The 23,643-nt window shown below is 47.6% G+C and overlaps 1 protein-coding gene across 1 annotated transcript; it reads left to right on the top strand.

Annotated features, from left to right (window-relative positions):
- Window positions 1-906: 906 nt before the first annotated feature.
- On the top strand, window positions 907-22,173 carry LOC132382729 (perforin-1-like). Its single transcript, XM_059953179.1, has 2 exons — window positions 907-931; window positions 19,888-22,173. The coding sequence occupies exon 2, from the start codon at window positions 19,933-19,935 to the stop codon at window positions 21,274-21,276; it is 1,344 nt and encodes a 447-aa protein (XP_059809162.1). The 5' UTR covers window positions 907-931; window positions 19,888-19,932; the 3' UTR covers window positions 21,277-22,173.
- Window positions 22,174-23,643: the final 1,470 nt, after the last annotated feature.

The following is a 23,643-nucleotide window of genomic DNA, read 5'->3' as shown; positions in this document are numbered from 1 at the left end:
CCCTCCTACTGTGGATAGGAAACGGTTTGGAGCGGAGGGAAACAGATAATGGGGGAGGTGAGATGAGGGAGTTTGTCGGATCAGAGTTGTTGGTTACAAACAGCCATTTTATCAAATGTATGGAATACGGGGTGGAAGAGATGGAAAGATAGATAGAGATAGTGAGAGAGAGGGAGGGAGAGTGATGGATAGACAAAGAAATGGAGTAGATTGAAAGAGCTAGAGAAAGAGGAGAAGAGACAAGGGAGAACAAAACAGTCAGAGAGGGAGGAGGGAGAGAGAGACAGAGATCACATATGTGATGGGAGGGAGGAGTATCTGGATGTTGAGTAGGAGGGAGGGGGTGAAGATCGGAGGGTGGCACAAGGAATGGATGGGGTTGGTGGTAAGTTGAGGAGTGGAGGGTGGTGGATGGAGAGGGAGGGGAGGGATAACAGACAGATTGCCTACACATCTGGGCCCAATACAGAGACCGATATTCCCCTGGATTCTGAGGGGGAACGGTGCCTTAGTTTCTAACCAGACACCCATCACTCCATCACTCCAGGAACTGCACAAATCTTGAATGCTACATCTCTACCTGGTGACAAACTTCTCTGACCCTCCCCTCCATCGTGTCACAAATCCAGAAACAGCTTGTATACGTGAGACACAAAAACCTGGGTTCAGAGAATTATCACCAACAAAAACCAACCTTGACACTCTCCCACTGAGAATCTCACACCCTGATTCACACCATCCTGGGGGACCGTGACCACTAAAGCAGCTGAGCTTGGCCAGGAAACAGTTCAGACATCCTGTTGAAAAGGCAAGAGCAGGCTGAGGCCTACCAAGGTAGGCTTGAGCTTCTCCAACGAGGACAGGACCTGCCTGATCTGCCTTGTTACCCTGGGGCCCCCAAGTCAATGTCAGTCACTCAGAGGGATACACAGTAAGTTCATCAACGTCTGGACAAATCACGGACAGATTCCACACTGGGGGTGAGATTGCTGGTGAGAGTCTGATCACAGTTCGATGAATCATGAGCCCCAGCATTTGCAAAGAGAGTTGAGCAGGAGAACATAAACAGAGTGTGCCGGCCACCAACACGTCAGTGCACAGCAATATCAAACGTCAACTGCACAGAAGTGAGGCGTGAGTGGTGTGAAAATCCCTGGATGTCAGTGATATCGAGGGCTGGACAGTAGGTTTGAAGAACTGAGAAACAGGAGATGCTCTAATGGAGAATGAAAACTATCAAAGAGGAACTTACATGAATTTCTCTCTGTTCACTCAGAGAGTTTGTTGAAACAGTTTGTGAATGTTCGAGCTGGAGTTCAGACCAGACTCGATCTTAAGTTTTCAAAAAGTCACGAAAAAAGGTCAATTGACTGAGATTTTTGAGGTGGTTGCAACGATGATTGTTGAGGCTGGAACAGTGGATGTTGTTAAAACTGACTTCAGTATTTCTCAAGATCCCTCAAGACGGGCAGATCCATGAAATGAAGTTGTAAAGACTCCATATTAAACTTGGTGGTTTGGATTCAGCATTAGCTTGCCCCTAGAAGGTAAATGATACAATTGGAAAGTGTTTATTCTGGCTGTTGGTCTGTGATCGATGGTTTTCCTCAGGGATATCTGCAGTTGTTTGAAATATATAGAAACGATTTTGAATAAAAGGGAGATGGGCTGGTGAGTTTACACTGTGTGAGGTGTTACATTCTGATGAGTTAAACCAGAGCAGGACTCGCACAGTAAACGGTAAGGCCCTGATGTGTGTACTTCTCTCTCTTGCTCTGTCTGTCTGTCTCTCTCACTGTCTCTTTCACTCTTTCTCTGTCTCACTCTTTCAGTTTCTCTGTTTCACTCACTATCTCTCTCTCCCTCTCCATCACTCTCTTTCTGTCTCTCTCTGCCTCTCTCTCTTTCTCTCTAACCCTCTGTTTCTCAGTCTCCCTCTCTCTTGCAGTATCACTCTGTCTCTCTCTGTGCGTCTGTTTCCCTCTCTCTCTCTCTATCTATGTCTCCTTTTATTTCTCTTTCTCATTTCCCACCCCTGGGGAAAGTCTGTGTGCATTCACTCTATCGATAATCCTGGAGTTTTTATGCTCTGTCTATGAGATCGTCTTTCAGTGTCCTCCGTACCAATGAATAAATTCCTGGCCTTTTCAGCCTCTCCCTAAACTTAATTCCTTGAGTCTTGGCAACTAAGTTGACCATAATGGAATCAGACCATTTGGCCCACTGTGTCTGTGCTGACCATCGTGCCTGTGTACATTGGTCCTAGATGTCTGCACCAATTCCATCTCGCTTTACACTCTGCTCATACCAGCAGGTATTTAGATGCCCTTCAGTGTTGCTGTTCCTCCTTAGGAAGCTCCTTGTGTCAGACAGAGTGGTCAGCAGCACTGGGGCTCCATAGGGGACTGTCCTTTCTCCCTTTCTCTTCACCATCTACACCAGAGTCTTGCTACAGCTACAACACAGAGTCTTACCATCTTCAGAAGTTTTCTGATGACTCTGCCATAGTTGGATGCATCAGCAACGGAGACGAGGCTGAGTACAGGGCTACGGTGGGAAACTTTGTCACATGGTGCGAGCAGAATCATCTGCAGTTTAATGTGAAAAAGACTAAGGAGCTGGTGGTGGACCTGAGGAGGGCTAAGGCACCAGTGACCCCTGTTTCCATCCAAGGGGTTAGTGTGGACATGATGGAGGATTACAAATACCTGGGGATAAGAATTGACAATAAACTGGACTGATCAAAGAACACTGAGGCTGTCTACAAGAAGGGTCAGAGCCGTCTCTATTTCCTGAGGAGACTGAGGTCCTTTAACATCTGCCGGACGATACTGAGGATGTTCTACGAGTCTGTAGTGGCCAGTGCAATCATGTTTGCTGTTGTGTGCTGGGGCAGCAGGCTGAGGGTAGCTGAGACCAATAGAATCAACTAACTCATTCGTAAGTCCAGTGATGTTGTGGGGGTGGAACTGGACTCAATGACAGTGGTGTCTGAAAAGTGGATGCTGTCCAAGTTGCATGCCATCTTGGACAATGTCTCCCATCCATTCCATAATGTACTGGTTAGGCACAGGAGTACATTCAGCCAGAGACTCATTCCACCGAGATGTAACACTGAACACATTCCTGCCTGTGGCCATCAAACTTTACAATTCCTCCCTCGGAGTGTCAGACACCCTGAGCCAATAGGCTGGTCCTGGACTTATTTCCACTTGGCATGATTAACTTATTATTATTTAATTATTTGTAGTTTTATATTGCTATATTTCTTCACTATTCTTGGTTGGTGCGGCTGTAATGAAACCCAATTTCCCTTGGGATCAATAAAGTATGTCTATCTGTTTGTCTGTCTGTCATGTCAAAGCAGGATGTAATGCTGAGCCTTTGTAGAACATTGGTCAGATCATACTTGGAGTACTGTGAGCATTTTTTGGGCTCCTTATTTGAGAAGATTCATTGCAGAGAGTCCAAAGGAGGTTGTTGAGAATGTTTCTGGGAATGAACGGGTTAATGCATGAGGAATGTTTGTTGCCTCTGGGCCTGTACTTGCTGGAGTTTAGAATAATGAGAGGAGATCTCATTGAAACCTATCGAATATTGAAAGGCTTAGACCGGGGGTCGGCAACCTGCGGCTCCCGAGCCATTTGTGGCTCTTTCACCTCTGTGCTGCGGCTCCCTGTGGCTTTGGGAAATAATTGGTCAGTATTTAATTAAAATGTATTTTATGTTAGTTTGTTAGCTTTTGAAATGTAATTATGGTGATCTTGTACAACCTAAGTGTAGCGACACATTTCCTGCCACATCCGAAACGGCTCACAATTAGCCAGCATTCCGGCTAAGGGAGATAGCCTACGGGGGTTTGTGAGTACGCGTCTTTTGCAGCATCTGCGTCCATGGGGGCTGGGTTGAGGGAGGCTTAAAAGCAAGGCTGTTTAGTTCGAATAAAGCTATCTTTGACTGCAGTTTACTGACACCGCTACAACGTGTTTTTATCGCTGGCTGTCCAGACGGAAGGTGCTGAAACGCTTTGTCGCGTGTCTGGAAGAAGTGAAAACTTTCCTGGGCAGCAAAGGGCTCACCTTTCCTGAGCTGGAACAGCCAGAGTGGCTGGAAAAGCTACACTTCATGGTAGACATGACAGCGCACCTGAACACGCTGAACACAGCTCTTCAGGGGAAAGGACGTACAGCCCTGCACATGTTGGAGGATGTTTTGGCATTCGAGCGCAAGTTGACAGTGCTTGCCAGAGATTTACAGAAAGGCACTTTGTCTCACTTCCCCAATTTGAGAGAGTTCAAACAAGGTCACGACATGATAATTTCGGAGTATTTACATTCTGCAATCATCGCAATGCAAACATCGTTTGGGAAACGCTTCTGTGAGTTCAGAGAGGAAAAAAACACATTATCCTTCCCGGTCACTCCCTTAAGCATCGATCCATCCCTACTGAATACGACTGCATTGGCAGGTGTGAGTCAACCTGATCTTGAGATGGAACTGGCCGACATAGCCGACAAAGACATATGGGTGTCCAAGTTTAGACGCTTGACAGCAGACCTTGAAGATGTTGCCCGTCAGAAGGCCGTTCTTGCTCAGAAACACAAATGGAGTGATATTGAAAACCTCACAGATGACAGCTTGCGATCCTGTGTAAAGATGAAGGTGACATCATACAGCCCTGATGTGCAGACGCTGTGCGCTGAGGTCCAGGAGCAGAAATCCCATTAACCAAGTATGATAAATATTTTAATTGCCTATTATTTTACTTATATTCATATTTTTTCATTGTTCAGTGAAATAGTCCTTTTATTTTTCAGGCTGACAGCTGGCTGATGTTACTTTTGGTTTGCTGCTGGCGGAAAATTTAAGTTCGGCGTTTTTCATAAATACAAGAAGGACTCAAATAGACGTTGAATATTTTACTTAAAAGTAACTTTCAACCCAACGTCTTTTTTTCGGAGTTCAAAATGTTTTTGTTGCATGCAGAAATGTAATTTCGTTTTCTCTGCAGGAGTTCATCAATTTCATAAATGCAACACATTATAGTTTGTTTATACATAGCATAAAGGCAAAAAAAACGTTGTATGCAGTGTTATTTCATTTTAAATGTCAAACGGGTTTTGCGGCTCCCAGTGTTCTCTTTTCTGTGGGAAACGGGTCCAAGTGGCTCTTTCAGTGGTAAAGGTTGCTGACCCCTGGCTTAGACAGAGTGGATGTGCAGAAGATGTTTTCTCCAGTGGGAGAGTCTAGGATCAGAGGGCACAGCAGCAGAATTGATGGACGTCTCTTTACAACAGTGATGAGAAGGAAACAGGAGGAAATCTGCAGATGCTGGAAATTCAAACAACACACACAAAATGCTGGTGGAACACAGCAGGCCAGGCAGCATCTATAGGAAGAAGCGCTGTCGATGTTTCGGGCCGAGACCCTCCTCTACTGTCAAGATGAAGCCACACTCAGGTTGGAGGAACAACACCTTATATACCAGAGTGTCAGACACCCTGAGCCAATAGGCTGGTCCTGGACTAATTTCCACTTGGCATGACTGACTTATTGTTTAATTATTTATGGTTTTATATAGCTATATTTCTTCACTTTTCTTGGTTGGTGCAGCTGTAACGAAACCCAATTTCCCTCGGGATCAATAAAATATGTCTGTCTGTCTGTCTCATTCCAGAAACGAACTAGTCTTTTGTCTCTGTGTGAAACATTAAACCTTCAGATTCTCTTAAGCCTCTTCCTTCTCACACTGAAACTCTGTAAAACTCTGTGTGTGTGAGTGTGTGTGTGTGTGTACGTCTCTGTATATCTGTGTGTCTGTATGTGTGTCTTTCAGACTCTGTGTGTGTGTGTGTGTGTGTGTGTGAACATCTGCACGGATTTCTCTGCCAGTGTTTGAATGTGTATGTCCAGGTCTCTGTGAAGGTGTCAGTGTGAGGGTCTGTGTATAGTTTAGGTCCTTGTTAGGTGGTGAGAAAATGAAGTAAATTTCAATGTTCAATTCGAAAGACATCTTTGAGAAGAGATGTGTTCCGGTACCAACAACAGTGTCAAACCACAGAGAGTGAGCGATGGAGATTGTGATGAGATATCAACTTGCCTGGACTCTGTACAGACTGGTTTCTCATAACACACAACAATGTACTCAGTCCCTCTCTCTCTGGGTGATCTGTACACTGACCGGTGTTTCTCAGTTCCTCTCTCTCAGGGTGATCTGTACACTGACCAGTGTCTCTCAGTCCCCCACTCTCAGGGGAGATCTGTACACTGACCGGTGTCTCTCAGTCCCTCTGTCTCAGGGGAGATCTGTACACTGACCGGTGTCTCTCAGTCCCTCTCTCTCAGGGGAGATCTGTACACTGACCGGTGTCTCTCAGTTCTTCTCTCTCAGGGTGAGATCTGTACACTGACCGGTGTCTCTCAGTCCCTCTCTCTCAGGGGAGATCTGTACACTGACTGGTGTCTCTCAGTCCCTCTCTCTCTGGGTGATCTGTACACTGACCGGTGTCTCTCAGTCCTCCTCTCTCAGGGACAGATCTGTACACTGACCGGTGTCTCTCAGTCCCTCCCTCTCAGGGGAGATCTGTACACTGACCGGTGTCTCTCAGTCCCTCTCTCTCAGGGGAAATCTGTACACTGACCGGTGTCTCTCAGTCCCTCTCTCTCAGGGGAGATCTGTACACTGACTGGTGTCTCTCAGTGGGTGATCTGTACACTGACCGGTGTCTCTCAGTCCCTCTCTCTCAGGGGAGATCTGTACACTGACCGGTTTCTCTCCGGAGGAGATCTGTACACTGACTGGTTTCTATCAGGGGGAGATCTGTACATTGATTAGTGTCTCTCAGGGTAGATCTGTACACTGACCGGTGTCTCCCCGTCTCTCTGACTCGGTGGAGAGCTGAACACTCACTGGAGTTTGTGTTTCTCTTCCGTCGGTCATTTTTACCTCTTTTGTTCAGTAAGGAATGTTGTAGTCAGGGATTCTTTGCCTCGCACCTTCTGCTCCCTCCTCAGCCTGTGGTATTTATCACCCTCCTGGTGTCACTTTGCATTGTTGTGACTCCAGTCTTGCTGACCACCACCTCTGAGTTATCACCAGACAATCTCACACTGAGGCTTCAGTCCTGTCGCCGTGGCCACGGATACTGGTAGAGATTAATTTGAGGCTGCTCAAGTCAGTTCTAATTTGAGCTTCGTTTTAAGTTGAACACCAATGCCAGGCTGTTTCTGGGCCTAGGTAATAGGTGATGGCTGTTTCTGGGGCTAGGTAATAGGTGATGGCTGGTTCTGGGCCTAGGTAACGGGTAATGGCTGGTTCTGGGCCTAGGTAATGGGTGATGGCTGGTTCTGGGCCTAGACATAGGCTTCCGTCCCCTTCGTTGTTCACAGTCTGCATGCTTATTCACCTGTTGATAGACCATTGTGTCCTGCCTCACAGCCTGTGTTCTACTCTAAAGCTGCCGGTCTTTACTGTAATAACCTCCTGTCTGCGGACATCTACGGATGCTGCCCGACCTGCTGAATTCCTCCAGCGTGTTGTACGTGTTGCTTTGACCCCAGCATCTGCAGTGTACTTTGTGTTCCTTCCCTTGTCCCTAGTTCTGACGAAGGGTCACGGCCCGAAAGGTTGACTGCTCGTTTCCACGGATGCTGCCCGACCTGCTGAGTTCCTCCAGCATGTTGTACGTGTTGCTTTGACCCCAGCATCTGCAGTGTACTTTGTGTTCCTTCCCTTGTCCAGCTCCTGCAGTGGCAGCCCGCCAACAGCAGGGGGCGGAAGGAAACACAGCCGGTGTGGCAGCATCTCTGGGTTTTGTGGACAATACTCCCACCCGGTGGTGTCCTGCCGCAATGACAGGGTCGACGATTTCTTCCCCTATCTGCAGATGTTGCCTGGCTTGCTGAGTTTCTCCAGCAGGCTGCGTGTGTGTGTGTTGCTCAACATTTCGAGCATCTGAGGCCTCCCTCGGTCAGATTCGATCATGGATATGGCGTCCTACCTGTCTAGATTCGCAAGCCTGTGCAGGAGGATGTGCAGAGCAAGCTGTTGTCCATGTAGTAAGCTCCCCCTCTCCACTCATCTGATGAACCCAAAGGAACGGCAGAGACCGATGCAGTTTGGAATCAGCAGAGTCACAGGAGTTGCCAGTCAGCGTTCAACTCAATGTAGGACTGCCACTTCGGATTTTTCCCTCCGGGTTTACTCCCAGATCCTTCCCCATTAGTGGGTACAGCCAGAAGGCAGCAGAGATTTAAGATCAGAGTTTTCCTTCTGCTAGATGAGCTGCCAGCCACAGCTGACGAGCCGCATTTGCCCGAAGCGACTGGTTTTAGGGTGCCAGTAACCCGCCTTTGCCCCTTCTGTCAGTAGAAATGGTTCCTCCAGGCTTAGTAGCTAAGCCACACATGAAGGCCAGGAACTGGATTTGGTTGTCAGAGGCAATTTGAGGCGCACGCAATTGGGAGCATTTAATAAGTAGTGGGAGCTTATCCCCGTTACCACCCCTGGCTATTTCCAGATATTTCATTTTGAGGATAACACTCCCACTCTCTGGTCACTTGCCACAAGGAAAGGGTCTTCGCAAACACGAGGAAATCTGCAGATGCTGGAAATGCAAGCAACCCACACAAAATGCTGGTGGAACGCAGTCCTGACGAAGGGTCTCGGCCCGAAACGTCGACTGAGCTTCTTCCTGGCCTGCTGCGTTCCACCAGCATTTTGTGTGTGTTGCAAGAAAAGGGTCTGAGTGTTTCTTTTTGTGGAAATACTCCCCCCCCCACTGGTGTATGTCTGCAATGACAGGTCCCTCTAATTTTGTGGACAACCCTGTCACCTGCTGGTCACTTGCTGCAATGTCAAATCATTTTGATGTCGCACTCAGAATATTCTGTTTTTCATACCTCGTGAGAAATAAAATGTTTTAAAAGACGGCAGTCTCTGGGAGGAAACCTCATGCCCCACCAGCCTTGTATACAAATTAGATGAAATGGTGTACATTTTAAATTAATATCACTGTGGGCCGACGATTTCTCTCTCTGTCCTGCGCACACTCTCAAGACAATTCCCGGATCTTGAACTTCTCACACCACCTTGATTTTGCCTCTCTCTCCCTTTCCCCCTCTCTCTCTCTCCCCCTCTACTCTCTCTCTCTCTCTCTCTCTCTCTCTCTCTCTCTCTCTCTCTCTCTCTCTCTCTCTCTCTCTCTCTCTCTCTCTCTCTCTCTCTCTCTCTCTCTCTCTCTCTCTCTCTCTCTCTCTCTCTCTCTCTCTCCACCCCTCCCCTCCCTCCACAACCCACAGACCTTGAACCTTCTCAGTTCCATCACCCTTGCCTGTTGGAGTAATGTGGGGACTCACAGAATTCCCGGTGGGAATGGGTGTGAGGAACAGATGCCAAAACCAGACTGGACCAGACTCATTATTTGTCATTAACTCCGCTCCTCTGTACACGAACAGAAAGTTATTGAGAAGGATTCGGAAAAGGTCAGCTTACATCACATGAAAATGCTGAATAAATGGCCTCCAAGTTTCTTCAAATTTAACGGAAGGGTCGATAGTGCCACTCCTAATTTTTTCTAAGTTCAAACATGTTATAGCTTGGGAAAACTTTTGAAATGTAGTAGGGGGATTAGAATCTTTCCATTTAAATAAAATGGATCTTCTGGCTATTAATGTAACAAATGCAACCAAACGGCAAGCTGAATTGACTAGAGTCCATCACTGGTAATCCAGAAATTGCAGTGATAGGATGAGGCTGTAAATCAATACACAAAACTACTGAAATAATATCAAAAATGTCTTTCCAATATTTTTCCGAAAAAGGACAAGACCAGAACATATGTGTCAAGGAAGCTTTATTTAATGTTCTGGACAAAAGATCTGCATGAAATTCAACATCCACGATGGGTGAACCTCGAGTCTGTACAGGGATTCTCATTGGCTCCTATCTTAGGGGCCTCGCTTCCCTTTGCACTTACTAAACTGAATAAACAAATGACTAATCCAATAATTAAACATAGAAAAGGAATATGGTTTCAATTTTGTAAATTTTTTGGATCGAATAAATTTATCTGATCAAGTCCTATTATATCTAATTTTTTTTCCAACCACCCAGATTTGATCAAGCTTTTCTTTTATGGAAAACGAAGGGAATAACATGTTTTCATGACGTATTCATGGATAACTGTATCATGTCTTTTTTTAGCAGTTGTCTAATAAACATAATTTGCCTAGATCACATTTTTCACATATTTACAGATTACAAACTTTGAATGTTATTTTACCTATTTTTCTGATATCACATCGTAATTTCAGAAATTACAGAAAAAAATTTAGGTTTAAATCCCTACCAGAAGAGTTTAATAGCAATTATTTATGATCTGATTACAAAAATAAGTCTAGGTCCGTCTGATAAAATTAAGAATGAATGGGAAAGAGAACTTCAGGTATCTTTACCTATAGAGAAATGGGAGAAAATTCTCCAACTAGTTAACACTTCTGAAACACAAAGTACACAGCAGATGCTGGGGCTAGATCAACACGTACAAACAAGCTGGATGAACTCAGCAGGTCGGGCAGCATCCGTTGAAATGTGCAGTCAATGTTTCGGGCTGAGACCCTTTGTCAGGACTGAAGAAGGAGGGGGCAGGGGCCCTATAAAGAAGGTGGGAGGAGGGTGGGAAACCAATCAGAGGAAAGATCAAGGGGTGGGGGAGGGGAAGCAGGGAGGGGATAGGCTGGAGAGGTGAAGGAGGAATGGAAGGGGAAAGCACTATGGGCAGTAGAAGGCAGAGTCATGCCTTCAGAAATCAGGTGATAGGCAAAAAGGAGGCAAAGTGGGGTGGGGGAAGAGAGAGGGAGGGAAATACTGGAAGTTGGAGAATTCGATGTTCATGCCAAGGGGCTGGAGGCTACCCAGACGGTAGATGAGGTGTTGTTCCTCCAACCTGAGTTTGGCCTCATCATGGCAGTAGAGGAGGCCAGGTATGGACATGGCCGAATGGGAATGTGAAGCAGAGTTGAAGTGGGTGGCAACCGGGAGATCCGGTCTGCTGTGGCATTAGCAGCAGAGGTGCTCGACGAAGCGGTCCCCCGATCTGCGTCGGGTCTCGCCGATGTAGAGTAGGCTGCACCGGATGCAGTAGATGACCCCAACAGACTCACAAGTGAAGTGTTGCCTCACCTGGAAGGACTGTTTGGGGCCCTGAATGGTGGTAAGAGATGAGGTGTAGGGACAGGTGTAGCACTTACGCTTGCAGGGATAAGTGCCAGGTGGAAGATCCGTGGGGAGGGACGTGTGGACCAGGCAGTCGCGGAGGGGATGATCCTTGCGAAAAGCAGAGGGGGGTAGGGAGGGAAAGATGGCCTTAGTGGTGGGGTCCTGTTGAAGGTGGCAGAAGTTGCAGAGGATAATATGCTGGATCCGGAGGCTGGTGGGGTGATAGGTGAGGACAAGAGGAACATGGTCCCTGATCTGGTGATGGGACGATGGGGTGAGGGCCGAAGTGCGGGAAATGGAGGAGATATGGGTGAGGGCATCATTGATGACGGCAAAAGGGAAACCATGATTCTTAAAGAAAGAGGACATTTGGGATGTCCTGGAACAGAAAGTCTCATCCTGGGAGCAGATGTGGGAGACGGAGGAACTGGGAATAAGGAATAGCATTTTTACATTTGGCAGGGTGGGAAGAGGTACAATCAAGTTAGTTATGGGAGTCGGTGGGTTTATAGAAGATGTCAGTGGACAGTCTATCTCCAGAGATGGAGACTGAGTGATCGAGAAAGGGGAGAGAAGTGTCTGAGATGGACCAAATGAATGTGAGGGCTGGGTGAAAGTTAGAGGCAAAGTCAATGAAATTGATGAGATCAGCATGGGTGCAGGAAGCAGCACCAATGTAGTCGTCAATGTATCGAAGGAAAAGTTGGGAAGCAGAACCAGTATAGATTTGGACCATAGACTGTTCCACAAGACCCACGAAGAGGCAGGCATAGCTGGGGCCCATGCAAGTGCCTGTAGCTATACCCTTGGTCTGAAGAAAGTGGGAAGAGCCAAAAGAGTAGTTATTAAGTGTGAGTACCAGTTCCGCCAACCGGAGGAGTGTGGTGGTGTCGGGGAACTGGTGAGGTCACGAGTCAGGAAGGTGGCGGAGGGCGTTGAGGCCTTCTTGATGGGGAGTTGAAGTGTATAAGGATTGGACATCCATGGTGAAAATGAAGTGGTCAGGACCAGGGAACTGGAAGTTATTGAAGAGGTGGAGGGCATGGGATGTATCCTGGATGTAGGTGAGGAGGGACTGAACTATGGGTGACAAAATGGAGTCCAGGTAGGCAGATACAACTTTGGTGGGGCAGGAGCAGGCTGAACCTTTAGGTCGTCCAGGACAGTCAGGCTTGTGGATCTTCGGGAGGAGGGAAAACCGAGCAGTGCGGAGTGTGGGAATTATGAGCTTTAACACTACTTCAATGTGTGCTAGACACACTTTGATACAATTGAACTTGGTTCATAGGGTCCGTATGTCCAAGGATAAGTTAGCTCATTTTTATTACCAGATAAATCCTGTCTGTGACAAATGTAATTCTGAGAAAAGAACTCGAGAAGGGAATTGGGAAAGTCAGGAGGAAACATGGAAATTTCTTGGCAAGTAGGATTAAGGTGAATCGGAAGGCATTCTATACAAACATCAAGAGCATGAGGATGACTAGGGAGAGGTCTGGAGGGCAGGCGGGGGGCAAACATTCTGCCTCTATTTGAGAAGGTGTTCTAATTGTACAAGGCGTTGATTCGGTTGCTCTTGGAAAATTGAGTGTAGTTCCAGTCTCCACACTACTGCAAGGAAAGATTCACAAGAACACAGTAGGGCCTTACCGTTTACTGTGTGAGTCCTGCTCTGGTTTAACTCATCAGAGTGCAAAACCTCACACAGTGTAAACTCACCAGCCCATCTCCCTTTTATTTGAAATCATCTCTATATATTTCAAACAACTGCAGATATCCCTGTGGAAAACCATCGATCACAGACCAACAGCCAGAATAAACACTTTTCAATTGTATCATTTACCTTCTAGGGGCAAGCTAATGCTGAATCCAAATGACCAAGTTTACTATGGAGTCTTTACAACTTCATTTCATGGATCTGCCCGTCTTGAGGGATCTTGAGAAATACTGGTCAATTTTAACAACATCCACTGTCCCAGACTCAACAATCATCATTGCAACCACCTCAAAAATCTCAGTCAATTCTCCTTTTTTCGTGACTTTTTGAAAACTTAAGATCGAGTCTGGTCTGAACTCCAGCTCGAACATTCACAAACTGTTTCAACAAACTCTCTGAGTGAACAGAGAGAAATTCATGTAAGTTTCTCTTTGACAATTTTCATGCTCCATTAGAGCATCTCCAGATTCTCAGTTCTTCAAACCTACTGTCCAGCCCTCGATATCACTGACATCCAGGGATTTTCACTCCACTCACGCCTCACTTCCGTACAGTTGACGTTTGATCTTGCTTTGCACTGACGTGTTGGTGGCCGGCACACTCTGTTTATGTTCTCCTGCTCAACTCTCTTTGCAAATGCTGGGGCTCATGATTCATCGAACTGTGTTCAGACTCTCACCAGCAATCTCACCCCCAGTGTGGAATCTGTCCGTGATTTGTCCAGACGTTGATGAACTTACTGTGTATCCCTCTGAGTGACTGACATTGACTTGGGGGCCCCTGGGTAACAGGGCAGATCAGGCAGTTCCTGTCCTGGTTGGAGAAGCTCAAGCCTACCTTGGTAGGCCTCGGCCTACTCTTGCCTTTTCAACAGGATGTCTACAGTGTTTCCTGGCCAAGCTCAGCTGGTTTAGTGGTCACGGTCCCCCAGGATGGTGTGAATCAGGGTGTGAGATTCTCAGTGGGAGAGTGTCAAGGTTGGTTTTTGTTGGTGATAATTCTCTGAACCCAGGTTTTTGTGTCTCACGTATACAAGCTGTTTCTGGATTTGTGACACGATGGAGGGGAGGGTCAGAGAGGTTTGTCACCAGGTAGAGACGTAGCATTCAAGATTTGTGCAGTTCCTGGAGTGATGGAGTGATGGGTGTCTGGTGAGAAACTAAGGCACCGTTCCCCTCTCAGAATCCAGGGGAATATCGGTCTCTGTATTGGGCCCAGATGTGTAGGCAATCTGTCTGTTATCCCTCCCCTCCCTCTCCATCCACCACCCTACACTCCTCAACTTACCACCAACCCCATCCATTCCTTGTGTCACCCCCTGATCTTCACCCCCTCCTTCCTACTCAACATCCAGATACTCCTCCCTCCCATCACATATGTGATCTGTCTCTCTCTCCCTCCTCCCTCCCTGACTGCCCCTCAACATCTAGGCACTCCTCCCTCATTATGTGATCTCTCTCTCTCTCTCTCTCTCTCTCTCTCTCTCTCTCTCTCTCTCTCTCTCTCTCTCTCTATTTCTCTCACTCCTTCCTCTCTGACTGTTCTCTCTTATCTCCTCTTTCTCTAGCTCTTTCAATCTACTCCATTTCTTTGTCTATTCATCACTCAGCCTCCCTCTCTCTCACTATCTCTATCTATCTTTCCATCTCTTCCACCCCGTATTCCATACATTTGATAAAATGGCTGTTTGTAACCAACAACTCTGATCCGACAAACTCCTTCATCTCACCTCCCCCATTATCTGGTTCCCTCCCCTCCAAACCGTTTCCTATCCACAGTAGGAGGGAGGGAAGAGTCTCCATAGGGGCAGGCCTCATCTTTAAGCCTCCCACTGTTACTTCTCGTTTCCATGACTGAGGCAGCCCACGAGTGTGAGTTCCTCGAGACAGCCCCTCCCCTCCTGGCGACATGTTCTGAACCTTAATAAGGTCCGTGAATCTCTCAGTAGCTCAGAACCTGGAGTCAGGGCTGAGACAGAGCTCAGCCACAAAGGAGCAGTGGGAGGCATGAAGACAGGACCCTGCTGGAGCAGATCTGGGAGAAGCTCAAAGTTTCTGGAAGAACAGTGACAGGTAGGCTCACTTCTCTGTCTCAGGGGTAGGAGGGTGTCCATTCAGCAATGCTACCCCTCCTTGTGTGGTCCAATCCTCTTTCTTCCCTCCTCTCCATCTCTCAACATCTCTCCCCTTCTCTCCATCTCTCAACCTCTCTCCCATTCTCTCCATCTCTCAACCTCTCTCTCCCCTTCTCTCCATCTCCCAACCTCTCTCCCCTTTCCTCCATCTCCCAACCTCTCTCCCCTTTCCTCCATCTCCCAACCTCTCTCCCCTTTCCTCCATCTCTCACCCTCTCTCTTCCCTTTCCTCCATCTCCCAACCTCTCTCTCCACTTCTCTCCATCTCTCAACCTCTCTCTCCACTCTCTGATAAATTCCCTCCAACATCTTCCTCAATTCTGCCCAGAGTCCATGCTGTAAATTCTGGCATCGGGTGAGTGAGGTTCTAGAAATTTCTATTGCCTCACTGACTCTCACCCAAATTTCCCTCTCTTGTGATCAACATGTTTTTCATTCTCTCCCTCACTCTCCCTTTCTCTCATTCTCTGCCTCCCCTTTCTCTCTCTGCCTCCCTTTCCCTCACTACCAAAGTATCCCTCCCTCTCTCCCTCTACCAATACCTCCCTTCTCTCTCCCTCTGCACCTTTCCCTCATATTCTCCCTTTGTCCATCTCTATCTGATTATACATTTTCTCTCTGTTATTCTCTCTGTCCCCATTGCTCACACTCTCTGACTTGCTTTCTCTGTCTCCCAGACACAACCCTTCCATTCATTTCTTTCTCAATCTCGTGCTCTCCCTCCATCTCTCCAGTGCTGTTTTTCATCTTTCTTCTTTTCACTCTCCCCCCTTCTCAACTATTCTCTCTCATTGGCACTATCACCCCATCTTATTTTCTCCCTCTCTCTTCATTTCTGTATGTCTTTCTCTCTAGTTCCCAACCTCTCCTTCCCTCTCCTCATCCCTCTCATTCTATCTCTCCCACCCTCACTCTCCCTATCCTCCTCCCCCCCCCTCTCTCTCCCTTCCTCATTATTTGCATTCCAATCCGTCCTTCAGCCTTTACCATTTCCTCTGTGTGATGGGGTCAGTGAGAAAACTGCCATTAGGCAATTGTGCATTCACAGAGATGTCCCACACTGAAACAAGGCCTTCCAAACAACTCATCCAAACCAACCAATCTCCCTTGTTGAGCTGATCCTGTTTGCTTGCGTTAGCTCCCGTATCCCTGTAAACGCTATCTACCCATCACGGTCTAAATCCCTCCTAAACATCGTAATTGTTGCTGCCTCGACCACTTGTTCTGTCCTGCTGTGATTTAACTTTCCAAATTCACCTCGAACTTATCTGACTTAAATTTCATCTGCCATTCCTTTGTCAGACCGTCTGAAATAAAGACACACCAGTAGAGCCATTACATCTTTGCTCCATCCTGTTATAACCTTACACCAACCTTCTTTACTGCCCACCACACTAATTTATTAATCATGCACCTCCATTCTCATCCAAGCTGATTGTACAAATGACAAGCAATACTGACCCCTGACCCCTGACCCCCGGAGCACACCACTGACCACAGGCCTCTGATCCTTCCATCTCCCATTTTAGATCCCAGTCGCTCGCTCACCCTAGTTCCCATGTGATCACACCTTCCCAAGCAGACAATGAACCATCGCCCTCTGCGAATATGTGGTTCCTCTGCAGACAGAGTTAAGTGCACTAAGTTCCTGGGAGTCCACATCACAGGTGACCTCACCTGGTTCCTTCATATCACCTCCCTGAACAAGAAGGCTCCAGCGCCTCCACTTCCTAAGAAAACTGAGGCAAGAAAGACTCCCTCTCCCCCCCCCCCCCATCTCCCCATCTTAACTGAATTTTACAGGAGCACCATCCTGACAAGCTGCCTCTCCATCTGGTATGGGAACAGCAGAGCATCGGACCGGAAGTTCCTACAAAGGGCTATGACAACGGCCAGGAGGATCACAGAGGTCTCCCTAACACTCAACGGGTACATCTATCAGGAGAGCTGTATACGCAGGGCCCTTAGTATTATCAACAATCCCACCCATCCATCCAGCATCCTCTTTGACTTTCTACCATCAGGCAGGAGACTCTGATTCATAAAGTCAAGAACGGTCGGGATGGGAAACAGTTTCTTCTCCCAGGCCATTAGGCTTCTGAACTCCTGAATTCTGAACAGAATACAGCTGTTGCATTGTATTCGAAGTGTCACTGGTTAATCTGTTTCACACCTTACAATATTTGATATTAATGCACTTCAGCTTGTTATTATGTGTGATTCATCTGTAGATTTTATTCTTACCTTCATAAGTTACCGTGTTATGTGTACTACTGTGTTTCACTTTCTGGTTCAAGGAAACATCTCATTTCTATATACATTATATGGCTACGTATGTTATATGCATGTATATAGTTAACTGACAATAAATTTGACTTGACTGGGATTGCGCAGGACTTGGTAGACCCGTCCACCACTCTGTCGTCATCAGTTCTCTTGGGCATCTCTTTTAAACACTAAGACTAATTGATGAGACCTGTGCAAAGCCATGCTGACTTTCCCAAATCAGTCCTTTCCTTTCCAAATGCAGGTAGACTCCTGTCTCTCAACCCCTGATGCCAGGCTCACTCACCTATACCTGCAGACCTTCTCAAACAAAATCACAACACTAGCCCCTTTCAGTCTGTCCTTCCCTCAACTGGGACAAAGGAAAATACAATTTCCTCCCTTGCTTCCCACAGTGTCTTAGGATGCACTTGGTCCGATCCCAGGTATTGATTCACTTTCATATGTTTGAAGACACCCAACAACTCCCCCTCCCTTCCTAATATCAATATTGTTCCAGCACTGTTCTCTTCCCTGAACTCACTGCCTTCCAGGAGTATCCCCACAGTAAACACTGACAAGAGAATTCACATAAGACCTCAAGTATTTATGAAGTGTCCATTAAGATCACTTGATAACAGATGGGCAGTGGAGTTCCCTGGGTCAGGATCTGGTCCGGTGCTTTGTTAATAAAGTCATTGCTAATCAGCACAGAAACGGGTCCTTTGGCCAAAGTTGTCCATGGTCCCATTCTACATTTAATCCATATCTTTCTCTGCCTTTCCTACCCACATCCATATACTTATCCAAATGTCTTTTATGTGCTATTATTGTACCTGCCTCAACCACGTTCTCTGGCAGCCATATACATACAACCCTCCGGAATAAAGTCCTATCTGGCTGAACCAGTCCCTATAACTCAGGCCCTCCAGTCCAGGCAACCTCCTCATTCATCTTCTCAAAGTTCAAACCAAATTTTATTATCAAAGTACAGTTATGTCACCATAGACAACCCTGAGACGCATTTTCTTGTAGACATACTCAGCAGGTCGATAGAATAGTAACTCTAAGAAGATCAATGAAAGATCAACCAGAGTGCAGAAGACAACAAACTGTGCAAATGCAAATATAAATAAATAGCAATAAATAACGAGAACATGAAATAATGAGTTAAAGAGACCGTGAAGTGAGATCATTGGTTGTGGGAACATCTCAATGGATGGGCAAGTGAGTGTAGCTATCCCCTTTTGTTCAAGAGCCTGATGGTTGAGGGGTAGTAACTGTTCTTAAAGCTGGTGGTGCGAGTCCTGAGGCGCTTGTTGTTTCTACATGTCCTTTCTTTGTTTCGTGACTATCTGGAGAATACTAATTTCAGAGTTGTATTTGGGTACATGCTTTGATAATAAATGAACATTTGAGAGGAGCAGCGAGAGACAGCGAGCCTGTGGGATGTCGAACTGATGGGATGGACTGTAGTTTTTGATGAGCTCTCGATCTTGGTCTCTTTGGGGGCTTGCATGGTGGGCGATGGAGGGCAGGCCCTCTCTGCTGGAACAAGTGGGAGGAGGTGGGAGGCTGGAGGGTCGATCCTTTTGCTGCTGCTGTTCATGGGAGGGGGAACGGGGGCTTTGGGGTTCTAACATTTCCCTGTCGTTAATTCTTTGGGGTTTTTCTTCTGTTTCATGGGTGTCTGTGCAGAGTAAGAATTTCAGGTTGTATATTAAATCAAACCTTTGGATGAAGAACCCATGGAAGTGAGATCGTTCGTTGTGGGAACATTTCAAAGTTGTGACATGTGAAGTTGAATGAAGTTATCCCCTTTTATTCAAGAGGGTTAGCAACTGTTCTTGAACCTGGTGGTGTGAGTCCTAAGGCTCTTCTCTGTATTATTACCACTTTAATGACATTTTACCTATATCAAGGCAAATAAAACTGTTTAATGCTGAGTAATGTGAAGAATGGTGGGAAGAATGAGATTAGGAAATCAAAAGAATAGAAGGACAAGAGAAGCAAGGACAGAGCGATCTGGGAGTACAGGTCAAAAGTTCCACCCAACATGGTGGAAAAGTGATCTGAAATCTTGGACCACCAGACAAGGACGGAGGTTTGAGGGCTTTGTAGAGGGTCCAGGAGAGATGTACCTGAGTCACTCCAGTCAACAGGAAGAGAGTGGAGGAGCTGAGGGAGTCTACAAGCAGATCCTACACAGGTTGACCCATCGATAGAAAGGTCTCACGTGGGGCTTTATTGTGTCTTCTTTTACCTGATTTGACCAACACCATCCCTGAGCAAGACCAGATCACAAAATGTCGATTGTGGGACATTCACAAAATGGTGGCCACCATTCCTCCCATCACATAGGAAGGGCAAAGGCAGTGTTCTTGACTCATCCTAGTTCAAATACATTTCTTATTTTAATTCCTTCAGGTCCAACAGAGGGACCCTCTATGAAGGGGTTGTTCATGGGAAGGTCCCTTTCTGATGGCACGGATGGTGGGGAGGGGTGAATGTGTGATGCCATCCATTGGTGACCCCCATCTCCCATTCTCATTACAGATTGACCGCCCTCCGTTGATTGAGGGAAGACCTGTCAACATTGCGATGGATGCTGGGAAGGGATGGAAAATGGGAACATTGCTCTGGGCTCTCCTGTTCCTGGGGGGTGTGGGGGCTATCTGCCAGACGGGCAGTGCCAGAGAATGCCACCGTGCATCCCCAGTACCAGGGAGCAGTCTGGCTGGGAAGGGTTTTGATGTGGTAACGTTGGACCGCAAGGGGGCGTACGTGGTGGACGTGGAGAGCTGGAGTCGTCCAGACGGGGCCTGCAAGCTCTGCAGGAATACTCTGATGGGGGGTAGATGGCAGCGTCTCCCCCTGGCCGTGGTGGATTGGCGACCCCAACGTAAATGCCGCCGGTCTGTGTCCAGCCAGCTCTTCAACTCAGCCTCTGATTTCAGCAGTTCAGTCAGCTCCAGGGTGGATAAAAGCTGGAGTTTTGGTCTGAAGATATCTGTCCTTTTCCTGTCAGCTTCTTTCACAGTGGCTGGCTCCAAATCTCGGGCCATGTACTTTGCCGACCGTAAAGCCCGATCAGCCCACTACAGCTTTTCCAGCCAGAAGTTCCATTGTCGCCTTTACCGTTACCGCCTGAGGAACCCACCCCCTCTGGCATCTGAGTTCTCCAACCAGCTCAAACAAATCACCAGCAGCTCCTATGCAGGAGCCCGACACCAGTATCGCCAACTAGTGCAGACTTTCGGGACACATTACATCCGGTCAGTGGAGCTGGGTGGTTCCTACAAGGACGTGACGGCCATCCGCACCTGTAAGGCCTATTCTCAGGGCCTCACTGCTACTCAGGTGACGGACTGCCTCAGTGTGGAGGCCAGTGTTAGCGTGTTCGGATATAACGTTGCATCAACTCGAGCAGGCTACTGCAAGAAGCGGGCCTCGTCCCATACCCATTCCCACAGCTTCCACCAGGCCTTCAGCGAGAGGCTGACAGAAGTCTCAGGAGGCCATAGTACTGGGCACACAGACATCCTCTTCTCCAATCCTCGGGCCTTCTCCAGCTGGATGAACAGTCTGACGGCCTCACCAGGCATCATACACTACCAGCTGGCCCCCCTCCATTTCCTGCTGCCCAGAACCGACATTCGCCGGAAACATCTGAGGCGCTACCTCAGAGAGTACATTATGGCCAACGCCGTGAAGCGGGATTGCTCCAAAACTCCTTGCTCTGTTGGCAAGCGCAAGAACCGCTCTGACCCCTGCTCCTGTCTCTGTCAGGAGAACAACTGGGTGGACCGTCTCTGCTGCAGAAAGCAGGAGGGAATGGGACCTCCGATGGACCCCATTATGAGGGGCTATGAGCTTCAATGGACCAATCAGTCCTTCCCCTCCTCTCCTTCGGAGAATACCCTCTTCAAAGTTATCTACCCCTGAGCGTTGTCCTCTCACCAACCTCACTCCCAGGCCCAACTTTGCCTTTCCATTCTCTCTGGTCCTGGTGCCATAACTTCCGTCTCCTTCTAATCATCAGTCCCATTGTCCAATGATTTTAAGACCAAAAGACCATAATATATAGGGGACAGTTTAGGCCTTTCAACCCATCAAGTCTCCTCCGTCATTTGATTGTAGCTGATCTAATTTTCCTCTCAGCCCCAGTCTCCTGGCCTCCTGCCCTGCCCAATCAAGATTCTGATCCCCTTGATCCTGTGCGCATTATCCTCTGACTTGTTAGACCCACGGCCCTGAACTTTACCCTTTCACCCACTCTGGCCAGAGGAACCTCTTTCTCCCAGACAGCTCCCTCATGTTCATTCTCCTAGTCTTTACCCTCTCAGCCTCTCTAGCTCAGGAAGCCCCTTTGCCCCTCATGCCTGTCCTCCTGATCTTTGCGACCCATGTCCTGGGCTCATCCTCAGAGAGAGACCTCTCACAGCCCTCAGAACCTTGCCAGTGCTTTGGATCACATGGACACCAGGGGTTCCCAGTGGGAGTCAGACAGACAACCGGCCATCAATCCAGGCTTGCCGAATGCACCGAGCTTTTTGGCAGGGGAGGAGTAGGGGAGTGGACATGTTAGGAATGAGGAAATAATGTAGAAGCCCCTCACCCCAACAAAGACCTGTACTGGAGGGAAGGTGCCCCAACCAGCTTGTCAAACCGCAGGCAGCTTAATGGCTTGAGCGTAACGTCATTTACAGATCCGCTAGACCCGTGCAGGAGGTGACTGAGAGCAGGCTCCATTTCCCATAATCCTGTTGCTGACAGGGGACCAACTGGAGAGTCTCCGGCTGACCTGTGTCCCAGGACGGGTGGCATATCGGACCAGGACCATCATCACAGGAACATCGTACACCTCCCTGTGCACGAGAAGCTTTGCAAAGAGATGCTTGGGAGACAGAAGAGATTGTCTGATTGCCTCCTGCCTTCTTTGTACAACTTGTGATTTTGCAATAAACATCACTGAGCATCATTTAGCATTTGGGTGTGAATGGTTACCGTGGTGATATGGGATGTGGAGTTCCAGGGTGGTGTGGACAGGAACGTGGGACAGGGAGGGGGAGGTGAGGAAGGGTATTGTCCCCAGTGGGGTTGATGGCAGGAACACGGGAGACTGGAGAAGCAGGAATCGGCAGGGTCAGAGATCAGCATCACAACACGCACCACAGAGACCGTCCAGGAGAGACACCATCTTTACCAGGGGTCTGTGAGTGGGAGAGATTTACTCTTTAAAAGCGATCTGAGATGATAAAGAGAATCCCTCTCTGATGGGAGACGGTCACTTTCCACCAACCATTCCTGCTCTTCACTTCAGATCTCCACCTTTACAAGTTCACATTTTTCTCTCTCTCTATTTCCCTATCCCCATCTCCCTCTCCCCTCTCCCTCCCCCTCCCCATCTCCCTCTCCCTCTTCCCCTCCCTTGTTCCTCTCACTCTCCCCTTTCTTCTCCCCCTCTCCCTCCTCCCTCCCTTGTTCCTCTCCCTCTCCCCTTTCTTCTCCCTCTCTCTCTCTCCCCCTCTCCCTCTCCCCCTCTCCCTCTCCCTGGTCACAAACAGACCATAACGATACACAAGTCACAATTCCTATGCAGGCCTGTCATTCCTGTCACCACCTGTACAACCACACTGAAAGGCCACACAGAGTTGGTGTTTGAGATAACGGGCGATTTATTCAAAAACTGGTGTGCACCAGGAGACCAGACAAAGCTCATCTACTGAGCATGAATTTGGTATGGCTTTTACACTCCTGAAAAACTACATTTTGATAACAGAATGGTGGCTACAGTAAGACTAAGTGTCTAAGTCCTGATTATAGAATAAATTAGAGGCATCGAGTCAGAGAAACGAGCAGCACAGAATCAGGCCCTTCAGCCCATCTTGTCCATTCCGAAATTATTTAAACTGCCATCACCCATTGACCTACACCGGGACCAGAGCCCTCCAAACCCCTCCCATCCACGTACCTATCCAAACCTCCGTTAAACGTTGAAATCAATCTCACATGCACCACTTGCACTGTCAGCTCGTTCCACACTCTCACGACCCTCTGAGTGAAGAAGTTTCCCCTCATGTTTTCCTTAAACTTTTCATCTTTCAACATTAACCTATGATCCCCTATTTTGGTGTTATAAATTGGAGAAGTGGGCTGAGTAACTTTTGGTCCCGAGGGAACAGTAGAATCCATGTTTTAAGTTGTTGGCCTGTGATCAACATAGTTCCGTTAATGTTTGTGCAGGGACGATAAAGTGTGAGCTTCAATTCATTGAGAGTTGTGTCATGAATTGCCAAACCTAGACCAGTT

Source organism: Hypanus sabinus, chromosome 29 (genome assembly GCF_030144855.1).
Source record: "Hypanus sabinus isolate sHypSab1 chromosome 29, sHypSab1.hap1, whole genome shotgun sequence".
Taxonomy (NCBI): Eukaryota; Metazoa; Chordata; class Chondrichthyes; order Myliobatiformes; family Dasyatidae; genus Hypanus; species Hypanus sabinus.
Note: the sequence above shows the minus strand (reverse complement) of the source record. Positions and strands in the feature narration are given on the sequence as shown.

Excerpts from the sequence above, each read along its gene's own strand:
- LOC132382729 (XM_059953179.1), top strand. The coding sequence starts at position 19,933 with ATGGATGCTGGGAAGGGATGGAAAATGGGAACATTGCTCTGGGCTCTC.